The sequence below is a fragment of the Poromitra crassiceps genome (genome assembly GCF_964638095.1).
Source record: "Poromitra crassiceps genome assembly, chromosome: 6".
Lineage (NCBI taxonomy): Eukaryota > Metazoa > Chordata > Actinopteri > Beryciformes > Melamphaidae > Poromitra > Poromitra crassiceps.
The window spans coordinates 33,896,002-33,909,469 of NC_139627.1; the positions used below are offsets into that span (position 1 = coordinate 33,896,002).

Sequence of the window (13,468 nt, forward strand, 5' to 3'; positions counted from 1 at the left end):
TGTCTGAAATAAATAATGTTTAATAAAGTTTAACATGACCATGATTAGGTGTTAACAGTGTTTCTCAACCACTGAGTCGTGGCCCACTGCTGGGCTCAGAGTGCCATCAAGTGAGCCGCTCCAGTTAAGATGCTTCTTAAGAGCCTTCTATTTTTTTTATTTTTCTCGACTGTTAAGAAGGCGTTTGGGAAACACTTCTTTGGAGCCTTCTTAACTCCTTAAGAAGCTTCTTAACTCCTTAAGAAGCTTCTTAACTCTTAAGAAGCTTCTTTGTTGGGAAACTCAGCCATTGTAAGGTGACTGCCCACACGACATTCTATATCCACATGTGTTTGAATGACATTGTAAGGTGACTGCCCACAGGACATTCTTGTGCACAAGGCTCAGTGTAAATCGCCTCCTACACTGGTTGAACCCATATCAGCAGCACACTCATATTTCACAGGTTGTGTGTGCGAAGAGGCTAATGGAGAGCAAGGCCGATGTTAATCACTATTAACATCATGATTTTCACTGATCTGAGAGTCATCCATTTTCATCATGGTGGTGGGAAATGCTGGATCACACTGTTTTAGAGTCTGCCATCAATCTCAGTTGCTATTTTATCAGGTCATTGAGTTCTTGACCTAATGACGTATGCATGACTATCATGCCTTTCACACCATTGGGTGGCTGCTCGTGCCTGTCCATTATCCTGGAAGACTCCACTCCCATCAGAAAGAAAGATAGGATTACAATCAGAAATTATATGTTATTTGTGATTAGAAGTGACCTCTCTACAAGATCATTGGACCTAACCATGCCTGGAAATGCACCTGATATACAGTACCAGAAAGTTTCAGAAGACATAACCCTCTGTGTCTCATGAGATGAGGCTGTACTGTAACTTGATATGACTGTCAAGATAGATTTGAAGGCCTCTCCCAATTCTGTCCTCTCATAACTCAGGAAGGCTGGACCTAGCAGCCATCTTGTTCCTCAGAGGAACTACTTGTTCCTCGGACGAAGCTGACCGCTGGCCGTCCTCTATCCTCCGTCTGCCTCCTGCTGCAGATTCCCTTTCCCTCACATCCACAGTACTGTCGCTGCTCCCGCTGACCCCGCCTTCTCGCACATGCAGCACGTTGCTCAACAGTCGCAGTACCTCCTTCCTCACCTCAGAGGACAACAGGAAGTACATCACAGGATCAAGGCAGCTGTTGAGGGCGGAAAGCAGCAACGACACCTCATTGGCACGGTCAGCCACGCCCCTCCAGAAACACGAGGAGTCTGTGATCTGGGTGACGATGTAGAACACCCGGACCAGGTGGTAGGGGACAAAGCAGATGGTGAAGATGAAGAGGATAAAGAAGGACTTCTTGGCGGTTCGTGTGTAGCGGGAGGCATTGGGCAGGTCTGGTTTGTCTCGCGAGGCCCTCAGGAGCTTGTTGCCGATCTTCCAATAAGACACCACCAGAGAGAAGAATGTGAGCCAGAAGACGACCACCAAGACGAGGTTGATGTATGCTTTCCACTTTGCCTGCTGCAGGTGCTTGTAGTGGAAACACCTGGAAAAACGAATGCATACATACATCAGCTCATACTGCTCGTATCACCCATACAGGGGATCCTCGCCTCAAACAAACTTCAAACACCCATTAAATGACCATCACCTTATAGAGTTAAGCACAAAGCTGTAAGATATCACCAACCTGTTCATATCTGTACGACTCTTCGTTAGCACGAACACCAAAGTCACAGCAACGGCCACGACCCAGAGGACGCCGCAGGCAGCGGTGCTCCACTTTTTGGCCTGCAGTCTGTGCTGTATCCTCACGCTGCGATTGATCTTCAGGTAGCGGTCCACGCTGATCAACCCCAGCAGTGTGATGCTGATGTACATGTTCATGTAGAAGAGGGTGCCCACTGCTTTACACATGGTGGGGCCCAGGTCCCAGCAGTTACCTCGGCTGTGGTAGAGTATCCTGAAGGGCAGGCACACCACCAGCAGCAGGTCTGCCAGAGCTGTGTTGATGAGGAACACACGCACCGAGTTCTTCTTGGAGTGGACGAAGAGGAAGACCCACAGAGCCAGCAGGTTGCCAGCCAGACCCAGGATGAAGAGCACCGAGTACAGCAGCGCCAACGGGATCTGCATTGAACTGTCATCCAGGCTGCAGCCAAGCTGTGTGAGGTTAGGGGTCATGCTCAGGTTCGTCCAGCTGGTCTTTGTGGTGATGAGAAACAGAGAGGAGTTTGGAAACGGCAAGGCGGTCGTGGCAGTTGTGGTGGAGAAGTTAGCACTCATGGTTGGTTTTGTATTCAGCCCTGCAAAGGGGAAAGGAGAAAAGTCTGAGAGGGAGACTTTTTTGTTTTTGTTTAAACAATCCAAACAGTCAGATTTCGCTGCGAGTGTGGGTGGAAAATGTGTTGCGTTGTAAGTCAATAGATTCAAGATGAACTCTGTGTTTGGAGTGGTTCTGGTTCTGTTGGGAAAGTCTTGGACTCTCATTAGTGCTCGTCTGTGTGATGGACCAGGGCCAGCTGTATGGCTTAGCCCTAAATCAGCATTCATCCTGCCCTCATTAATTACATATCACACAGCAGCCCAAAGCTTGCCCATCTGACCACTGTACTAGCAGGCTTTGGAAAGCCCCAGATAGATGCCCTACACTGATTCTTTCCATTGGTTAATGATCTAATAGAGATCAGATGATTGAACCTCTGAAATGATTAAATCTAACATTTTGTCATGTTCTTATGCAGCTTACCAGTAGTCTAGTGTAATCAGTTCATATCAAAAGATCAGAATCTGAAATAGTAAGAAAGGTTTCTTTGCTCACAGCACGGAGCCCTTATCTTACAGCCAGCTTCAAAAGCTGAAAGAGGTCACTACCATTTCAAAGAGGAACTTGTCAAAGTGAAGGACTCACCATGTGATTGAAGTCCTTAAACGATGTGTTGCTCTTCTTTCTTTGTGGATCTTTGTGGATGTGCTTGTGTGGCAGGAAAGGACACTCACTCCCTCCTGGAGAATAGTAGCTCACTTGTGGTTTTTGTAGTCCCTTTCTTTTCCTCTGTCTGAGTCATTCCAACATTTTCCCCTCTGGTTGAATCTGTAGGAGAAGACCTCATGGATTGCTTTCCCGAATAGACGCGTATAGTTCAGGATCCTTTTCCTCCTCCATTTTGCAGCCAACCTTCCACTGTTCTACTTCATCCTTAGAAGGTCAAAAGAGAAAAGCTGTTTAGAATCTTCATCTTTCTCTATCGCTCTCTCTCTCTCTCTCTCTCTCTCTCTCTCTCTCCATCATCTTATCTCTACAGCTGTGTGTAGCTTGCCCTCTCCAGCTGCGCTGTCGAGAGCAGACGGAGAAATGCTGAAGTGCAGAATGGGGTAATGCTTTTACAGAAGAAGTGGGAGGAAAGAGGGGGTTGACCACAGTTTGAAACAACTATGCAGAGCAGAACTGAGACTAGGCTGGGCTGTTCACACGGCTTCTGATTACCTGGACTAGAACTACAGTAGCAGTGCGATCACAGAGTAGTCACCGCTTATGTATACAATATGCTTTCCACATGGGACTCTGATTATAATATGGAGGTACCTGTAAAGTTTAGTCGACTGTGTAAGAGAGGATCCCAAAATACCACCGAATGTCCTTAGAATAATCACAACAATGGCTTTAGAGGAGAGCCAGGCCGAGTTTAAATTGCCACCCAAGAGACGTTAGCCACAAACCAGTGGCATCCTCTCAAGCCAACTTTTCTTAAGCATAGGGTATGGGGGAAAATGATCTTCTCTCTTGAATGTTGATCAAGTCAGAATAGATTTAATGTTAACGCAGAATGTTTTGTTGTGTGCCATACATAAAAAGTTATAGGAATTGCTTTTTTCAATTAAGTCTTCAACTCATAGCAAAACCAAATCTCTTTTTGTAAGTCTACTGCCCACCCCTCCTGTTTTTAAGGCCTTGGCGGTTCAACAGTCTCCACCACAGTATGCTGTCAACACATTCAGTCACAACAGGGTGGAGAAGCACGTCATGATTTTACCAAGCTATTAAACCCTCTTTTCTGTTTGTTCTTTCGTTAAGCCCAAGTGTACTATATGATGTGTGTAAAGACCTGAACGGCAACTCTTTCCATGTGATGAAAATGACGCAAAAGGAATATGCCATGAAACTCAGGAAAACAATCGCCTGACTAGACTAATATGATTTGCCATGTTCATGGTCTATAGACGGTTTTCACCAGAGCGCAACCCCACAGCAGTTCCCTTTTCTCAGCATTCGGCAAACTGCAGAAATATTCACTTGACATCGTTACTTTTGTTTTTGCCGCTCAGCTGTATAGACGGTTTTCACGGAATGGTCAGTCCTGCACTTGAATGTTTTTATTTTATTTTATGTCCATAGCAAACACTGCAACAGGAAGTGAGCGGGGGTTCAATTTAGAATGTTTTTCTTGTCAAGTTAAAACCGTCTATAAAGCCATGTGTTGAAAATGTATCAACAGACTAGAGGACCAATTTTATGTAGCTGTTTTCTGTATAAATGACATTGAAGTGTGTCTTGCATTAGACGTAAGTACTCAGTATATAAAATCTGGTTCCCTTCTCCATTCAGCCTGTATGCAAAACGGCAAAGTCACTACTGAGGGACTTGATCCTGGGATGAAAATATGAGTCGCAACATGGTGACACCTTCCTACTACAAGTGTATCTTCTGACATTATAAAAGTCAAAATGGTTGCAGTAGTAGCAATTGCTCAACCAAAGGCATTTTAACCTTTTGGCTTCACTGAAACAAAAAAAAGAAATTGGATGAATTACAAATTTGTAACTAAAACTAAATGACATTCTATTCAAAACCATCTAAAATTGCTGCCAAAATTGACACTAGTTAATTTTAGTCTGCACTCTACAGTTTGTATGTTACTTAATCATGTCTTAAGGCTTTGAATCTCATGTGCTCTTGGTTATTCGTGTGTGGTAGCGCTGGGCGGGAGGGTGTGTGGAGATCTGAGGGGTTTATGGTTTGGGGGTTTTGGGTGTGTCTTGTATATGTGATCATTTTCATTTATAGGCGGGTGTCCCTCTTTAATTAGCAAAAGAAGATCATGAAATCATGAGTCTGTCTGTCTGTCTGTCTCTCTCTCTCTGTCTGTTTCTCTCTCTCTCTGTCTCCCTCTCTCTCTTTCTCTCTCAGCCTCACTGTGTGCTGTTGGCATCCAAGGAGAACTCTGCTCCAGTGAAGTTGGGGGGTTTTGGAGTAGCCATCCAGCTGGGGGAGTCAGGCCTGGTCGCAGGAGGTAGAGTTGCAACACATGCTTACAGTTACATGTAACACACACACACACACACACACACACACACACGCTCTTTCTCTCTCTCACACACACACACACGCACACACGCACGCACGCGCGCACGCACGCGCACACACACACACTTATCCCCTCCCAGGCACATTGTTACAGTATGCACAGACACTATGTCATCACCTAGTCATACTGTGTGCTCTCCTGAGTAGTTTATTGGAAATGTCCAATTGATTCAATATGTCGTGCAGATTCCACTATTAGCATGGGACAGCATATCAGACAATTCTGTTTTAAGGTTTAAATTCTTATCAGTACTAGTAGTAATAGTATCAGTATTGTTTTGTTTAATCTCAGGATAACAGAAGAAATTCCACATGTGGCAGTCTGGGCTTTCTACAGGACAACATTAATATGATTTACTTTACTTTGTACAGTGGGAATTGAGAAAATTAGTATATTTTTTGTTATTTATTTATTTGTATATAACCAGGACATGGAAATTGTTGTAGTTGAAACAGCTTTTAGCTGGGAAGCATTAACATATCTTTGAAGTATTTGTCAATAGAACCTCTGATAAAAATGGAAGAGAATACCCCTTAAAAATTCAGTTAAAATTGAGCACTACATAAGAGACAGAGTTTAGAGAGGAGCCCATTTCCATTTTCCAGTTCACAGAGGAATAAAGAATGAAGAAGCCCCGTTACCTATAATTATGTGTGTTTGAGCGCGAGTGAGCATGCTTGTGGATGTCTACACGCATGTGCCCCATGCAGTCGTCCATATGCATACTCTTAATTATACACCGTCCCAGACTCGCTTCATCAATGCTGCGCCCTCGCCCTTCTCTCTCTCTAACCCCAGGTCGGGTGGGTACTCCGCACTTCATGGCTCCGGAAGTGGTGAAGAGGGAGCCGTACGGTAAGCCTGTGGACGTGTGGGGCTGCGGAGTCATCCTCTTCATCCTCCTCTCAGGCTGCCTGCCTTTCTACGGCACCAGGGAGCGCCTGTTTGAGGCCATCTGCAGGGGCAAATACAAGGTAGGTAGCCTGTTTGAGGCCATCTGCAGGGGCAAATACAAGGTAGGTAGCCTGTTTGAGGCCATCTGCAGGGGCAAATACAAGGTAGGTAGCTTGTTTGAGGCCATCTGCAGGGGCAAATACAAGGTAGGTAGCCTGTTTGAGGCCATCTGCAGGGGCAAATACAAGGTAGGTAGGAGCTCATTAAGAGAACCTCCTCACTCAGGTGTGTGGTTTCATATACTCCTCAGAGTCCCAGACTGAAAAAGGAATACACCAAGTTTGTTGGGATATTGGTCGCTTGGTCAACTTAGCTGTTAAGTGAATGCACTTTGCGGCGCCTGTGGTGTCGAGTGGTTATTTGCCTCCACATCATTTGCTCACCTGGCGCAGCCATTGCAGTCCGGCCCAGGTGCAGTGCAGAGGCGCTCTTCTTTGGGACAGCTCAGGCGATAGAGGACGAGTGGAGATCAGCAACTCCGCTTCTGCTTAGTTAGATGCGTTTTACAACTAAACACACACACTGGTAAATAACGTGACAAAAAGAAAGACAGAACGGAGACTCCATGCGAGCGACTGTCTTTCTCCTCTTCTTCATAGATTTCAATGAAAGACCTACCGCAGCTTCCGGGCTTATTAAATACTAGCCCTTTCCTGAGCCAACCCCCTTTCTCTCAATGACAGCCATCAAACTATGAATAGACATATAATACATACTGTATAAACAATCATAACGTTCTATCTGAGAGGGAGAGTAGCGATCCGTCACAATATCAATACTGTTGTTCATGGTAATGTAGGTTATTTAGGATGATGTAGTTAAACTCAGCTCATGGAAATAAACCACCCCTCCAACATCAAAGGATTATCTGACAGGAATAATTTCCATTGTGTCGCAACGCATACCAGTTTACACTTCCTCACACCTATTGTAAGCTATACTATTGTTTTTACTGCTGTAGTGTGTTGGTCACGGAGAAAAACAAAATGTAGGCTACATTAATCTAACTACTTTGTGGTCAATTCTTAATCTAGGCTAAACATTAATATTTTTAGAGGTCAGAGGTTTTCTTGTACAATTTACAGCATTAGTTTTTTATGCACAGCCTGTGAGGTCCTGTAGTGCTTATCACTAAGAAATAAAGTAGAAAATGAACACTATATCATTATGACTCACAGGAATAAATAAATAAAAAGTTTACTATTTACATGTCATATAAGTGAATTGTATAGAAACAACTCACGAAAATGTACTATTACATACTGTACATTACTATTGCACGACTGATTTCCCCACATTTTTTACAGAAAGGGATTTTTTTCCAGCTAAGTTGACCAACGGGCAAATCTCCAAAGAACTTGGTGCATTCCTTTAAAGTGTGTGTGTGCATATTATGTGTCTGTGGATAGATGAATCCGCGCCAATGGGGGCACATCTCAGAGAGTGCTAAGGACTTGGTGAGGCGCATGCTGATGCTGGACCCAGCTGAGAGGATCACCGTCTACGAGGCCCTCAACCACCCCTGGCTCAAGGTACACCAGGACAGACGGAATAACACTCAAACCTCCTAACAAATACGTCAAGTTCACATCAGAGCCAAATTCAACCCCAGACAGATCGCAGGATCTCAGTCAACTGCAACGGCAAACTGCCTTCTCATTGCCAAAGTAGTTTTAAACAAGAGTTTAGACCACTGACACAATGAAAACACATCTGCCAAATAGTATTATGAGGCTGCTCATTTTAATGTTTACTTCAATGTGACTTCTACTGTAAAAACCATAATACAGCAGAGTTACAGTGAGTGTACAGTAGCTGGTTTGTCTTCACCGCCACAATAGAAGAACATCCGTTTTGCCGCTGACCGCATACCAGCACAATGTGGATGTGGTGTTGCAGTACACAAGCACATTTAGAAACATACAGTATGAACAAACCTCTCACTGCTTTCTTCCTTCTGAAATGCTTTCTCACACTGCAACCTAGAGGTCTGGTACCCTACCTGCACCCAACAGGACCTGAGACCCGATGTCGGGTATTGGCCGGGGGCCTGGCTTTTAAATAAACAATTAGTGCTCCGGTGGGTAGGGCTTGATTGTCTCTGGCACGCGCTGGGCTAGGGGCTACTGCCACATCCACCTCAGCTCTTGCTTTACAGTCAACAGTGTCACGTGGCCAGCAGAGGAAGAGCTTTTCCCCCCCTTTTTTTGCATGTTTTTAACGGGGGGGTTCCTATCTGGAGGAAACCCCAGGGGAGCATGGGGAGAACATGCAAACTCCACACAGAAAGGCCCTTTTTGACAACCCAGAGAAAGAGGTTTGTTAGGGTATATCTTTGCTATTTTGCAACCCACTGGAAACCCCCTAAATATTCAAATACATTTCAGCCCAAAGTCTACTTTTAGAATAATATGCAACTGATGTGATCAGAAAAACACCCACCAATGGAAACGTGAGTTTAGACTGTGGTCCAGTGTCACATTGCTACTGTATGTTGTTGAGTCTCTGTGTATCAGTATGACTGTGTGAGCAGGCCTGTGTTGAATTTCCCAGGAGCGAGACCGTTATGCCTACAAGATCCACCTGCCAGAGACTGTGGAGCAGCTGAGAAAGTTCAACGCCAGGAGGAAGCTCAAGGTCGGCTGCTGCACACATACAGTACTCCAGCCTACATACAAGTCTACATACACACGCTCCAGCCTACATACAAGCTACATACACACGCTCCAGCCTACATACAAGCTACATACACACGCTCCAGCCTACATACAAGCACGCATCCATGAACACGTTTTGCAAAAGTCAACGTCTGTTAAGTCGTACCACCCTGTGCACATCTGATATTGAATTGGACGTGCACCCAACCACATATAAAGATGGTGTGTCTGAGCCAGGGTAGGAAATTAACTTTTTTAAACTAGAGCAATTTTTGCCCTTGTGAAATATATTTCGGCGGCATTTTGGATAATTTCCATTTGTTTGAAAAAGGTCAGAGACCGAAACATCACAGAATAAACTTTTATTGCAAGTTTGGACATTTTTACAATTTATCAATGATTTGTGCTTGTCCTACGCACCTGTCCCGGCAAAGAGATGTGCGGAGTTCTCCTTCTAAGGATAATTTGCAGAGCCATTTTATTATTAAATGTTGGGAAATATAGTACCTTAGCTGCACCTATGTAGCATGACAGACCAATCAATGACTCTTATCCAAGCATATTTTATTTCTAAAAGTTAATAAAGAATCACAGTTAAAGATCCCCATTTCCTATCTCAACAACATTGTTGATTGTCCGGCATGTTATTAATGTACTTGGCAAAAACATGAGTGAACTAGCTGGCCAGCTAGCTTGTGCTGCCTGTCACTGAGGTAAATAACGCTAGTAGGAGGAGAGGGCGGTGGTTGGGCAGGTACAGATGCCTAGGTGGCCATTTACGGGTCATGCTTTGTAAATACAGAATAACGTTAAAATACAGAAAGTATTAAACTCTTTATTTGATGGGGGTATTTAAAAGCCCCCGTCACCCCAAGTCCAATTCTAGATTTTTTAGGCACATTTTGCCCCACGCCCCCACTCATTTCCTACCCTGGTCTGAGCCAGATGCTTAAGGTTGTGCGGCTGCTGTTCTGATTCAGGGGGCCGTGCTGGCTGCAGTGTCGAGTCACAAGTTTAATTCGTTCTACGGAGACCCCCCCGAGGAGCTCCATGACTTCTCGGACGACCCCACGTCCTCAGGTATACTCACATGCCTGCACAAACACATTTCACAACTTTTTATCTTTCACATACTTCCTCCCTCGTTTCCTTCCTCTCGTCAGCTTCTTGTATCGTCTCAATCGCAGTTCTGTTTTTCCTGACAGGCCTCCGCGCACACTCTGTTATTACAATAAGCCAACTACTGTTTAGCTCTGATCGTATTTACCGCTTACGAGGAAGACCGATCACACGCAGCCAGACCTGAAGACAGAGCACACGCAGCCAGACTTGAAGACAGACATGAAGACAGAGCACACGCAGCCAGACTTGAAGACTGACTTGAAGACAGAGCACATGCAGCCAGACTTGAAGACTGACTTGAAGACAGAGCACATGCAGCCAGACTTGAAGACTGACTTGAAGACAGAGCACATGCAGCCAGAACTGAAGACAGACATGAAGACAGAGCACACGCAGCCAGACTTGAAGACAGACATGAAGACAGAGCACATGCAGCCAGACTTGAAGACAGACTTGAAGACAGAGCACATGCAGCCAGACTTGAAGACTGACTTGAAGACAGAGCACATGCAGCCAGACTTGAAGACTGACTTGCAAGACAGAGCACATGCAGCCAGACTTGAAGACAGAGCACATGCAGCCAGACTTGAAGACTGACTTGAAGACAGAGCACACACAGCCAGACCTGAAGACTGACTTGAAGACAGAGCACATGCAGCCAGACTTGAAGACTGACATGAAGACAGAGCACATGCAGCCAGACTTGAAGACTGACTTGAAGACAGAGCACACACAGCCAGACTTGAAGACAGACATGAAGACAGAGCACACGCAGCCAGACTTGAAGACAGAGCACATGCAGCCAGACTTGAAGACAGACATGAAGACAGAGCACATGCAGCCAGACTTGAAGACAGACTTGAAGACAGAGCACACACAGCCAGACTTGAAGACAGACTTGAAGACAGAGCACACACAGCCAGACTTGAAGACAGACATGAAGACAGAGCACACGCAGCCAGACTTGAAGACAGAGCACATGCAGCCAGACTTGAAGACAGACATGAAGACAGAGCACATGCAGCCAGACTTGAAGACAGACTTGAAGACAGAGCACATGCAGCCAGACTTGAAGACAGACTTGAAGACAGAGCACACACAGCCAGATTTGCCAACACACGGAGTGTGTTTATTGTAAAAAGAGGAAAGAACATTCCTCTGCCCAGTTTGTGATGTTTACTTACCCGCTGTTTTCCGCACATCATGTGACACTCTGAAGAAAGACGCACATATAAATGTCACTAACTAGAGAGAAGAGCATGTGAATGTTTTCCTCAGGCTCTTTATATTAACTGCTATGCAATTTAACTTCTACTTACAGCTTATTAGACTTTTCTTAGATGCTTGTTTCAATACTAACTCTAATAATGTATGCTAAGACTGAAAATACTGGAACAGATTTTTTTTACCCAAATAGCTATCCGTCAAGGCAATAATTATACTGTGAACTGAGCTAACCACCTGAGATTTAGTGTTTTAAACAAAACATTGATATTGACACATCTCTTAATTTCCAAGAGCTTTGTTTGATGCCTATGTGTGTTCTGTCTGTTTGTATTAATGCTTCCCACCTGCTAGGAGGACTAGCAGCAGAACGTAGGTATCACTTGCTTCGTTGTGTGCTGTCATGCTTGTTACTGACTCTTTCCCATTTGTGGCTGTTCAGTCAATTTGCCACTTGCAAAAGTCGGCGTTGTGTTTTCAGTAGCTTGTCTACTTTGTTCACATCAGTCACTGGAAGTGAAAACAGCTTTAATCATTCAGAAAATGTTTCAGCCCTTGAGTGAAGTGTGTGCATGCTGCTCACTGAAATGGCATTCAGACAACCTTTACTGTAGGTGACTGATGCAACGTGTGTGCGTGTGTGTGTGTGTGTGTGTGTGTGTGTGTGTGTGTGTGTGTGTGTGTGTGTGTGTGTGTGTGCGTGTGCGTGCGTGTGCGTGCGTGTCCATACAGGGGCTGTGTCTCAGGTGTTGGACAGCTTAGAGGAGATCCATGCTTTGACAGACTGTAGTGAAAAGGATCTGGATTTCCTCCACAGCGTGTTCCAGGACCAGCATCTACACACACTGCTCGATGTAAGTGTCTCACACACACACACACACACACACACACACACACACTCACTCATTCACACGCACGAACACACACACACACAAGGAAGCACACTAGAAAAACGTAAGTCTTTCTCAGGACAAATCCTGTGGTGGAAGGAAGTGCAGTGTGTTACATTTTTAAGCGGTGCAGCCGCTTCTATTAGTGTTTTGTGTGTTTATGGCGAGATGTGTGTGGCAGGATTTGTGTGCACCTCTCTATGTTTGCACCAAGATTTGGGGGAGACTGGCTCAAGGCTACATGAAAGGGGGTGTGGCCCCGCCCCCAGCTCCCCGGTCTGCACAGTGTGCACAGACAGACAGACAGGGCAGATGGAGAGAGAGAATGTCTCGTCTCGAGGAGGACGATAACATTTCGTCGGTAATGCACACACGGTCACACGCATGACACATTCACATGACGCACACGCACAGTTTAAGATTGAAGAAATGAATGGCAAATTAATTTCCTCCTTGGCAAGGAAACACAAACCCCACAGCAATGAGTGGTAAGGACCAAAGATATCACCAAAATAAAAAAAGACACTATCGTGCATATTGCTGCTTTTAAAGCAGCTCCAAGCAACTTTGACTGTTTCTTTCACTGACCTTCATATCCCGAAATCCTCTCCATCTGTTGAATGCACGACCGAGGTTGACGCGTGTTTTATTGCAGGACTTATCAGCGTTCCTCTTGGCTTGTCTGTTGGTCGGTAAGCTCTGCAAATCAACTTGATTGACATTATCTTGATGCATGACTGATTTGCCTTATCTTACTGTAAGATGCTGCCCATGTTTCAAGAAAATTATCAAAACAAAACAAGATGTTAAGGCTCACTATGCCGGGGCTAGATGACTTGTAAAGATAGACATTTTATGCAATTTATGCTCCTCAAAAAGGTCATGATGTGTCAGTAGTGAAATCTTTATTTTCTCAGTGAATTTTCCCCTCAATCTGTGTGTGTGTGTGTGTGTGTGTGTGTGTGTGTGTGTGTGTGTGTGTGTGTGTGTGTGTGTGTGTGTGTGTGTGTGTGTGTGTGTGTGTGTGTGGAAAACACCCGTCAGCAAAGTGTGACTCTAAAGCTTAATTTATACTTATTATAAAGTGTCGCTCAGCACATGGTCGCAGACGAAAAATAAAGTGTCGCTCATGTTGCTGCATTTATGCTTCTCTCCACGGCGCAACGGTCACGTGACGCTAGAGACAGAGGGAGGCAGAGAACTAGTGCAGTGCAGACAGGCAAGAGAGGGAATGCTGTCAGTGAACCCACGTCG

The 13,468-nt window shown here is 44.9% G+C and overlaps 2 protein-coding genes across 3 annotated transcripts in view; one reads left to right on the forward strand and one right to left on the reverse strand.

The window, feature by feature from the left end:
• The window catches only part of caska (calcium/calmodulin-dependent serine protein kinase a), a 204,848-nt gene that overhangs the window by 144,838 nt on the left and 46,542 nt on the right, over positions 1 to 13,468 (forward strand). For both annotated transcript variants that reach the window (XM_083638890.1, XM_083638891.1), the window contains exons 6-11: positions 5,190 to 5,292; positions 6,166 to 6,341; positions 7,731 to 7,853; positions 8,875 to 8,958; positions 9,959 to 10,058; positions 12,057 to 12,178. In XM_083638890.1, the coding sequence (XP_083495016.1) occupies positions 5,190 to 5,292; positions 6,166 to 6,341; positions 7,731 to 7,853; positions 8,875 to 8,958; positions 9,959 to 10,058; positions 12,057 to 12,178 (708 nt within the window). The remainder of the gene's footprint in view (positions 1 to 5,189; positions 5,293 to 6,165; positions 6,342 to 7,730; positions 7,854 to 8,874; positions 8,959 to 9,958; positions 10,059 to 12,056; positions 12,179 to 13,468) is intronic.
• On the reverse strand, positions 938 to 2,287 carry gpr34b (G protein-coupled receptor 34b; the record flags this gene model as incomplete). Its single annotated transcript, XM_083639195.1, has 2 exons — positions 938 to 1,547; positions 1,692 to 2,287. 2 exons carry the CDS (start codon positions 2,285 to 2,287, stop codon positions 938 to 940), a joined length of 1,206 nt encoding a protein of 401 aa, XP_083495321.1.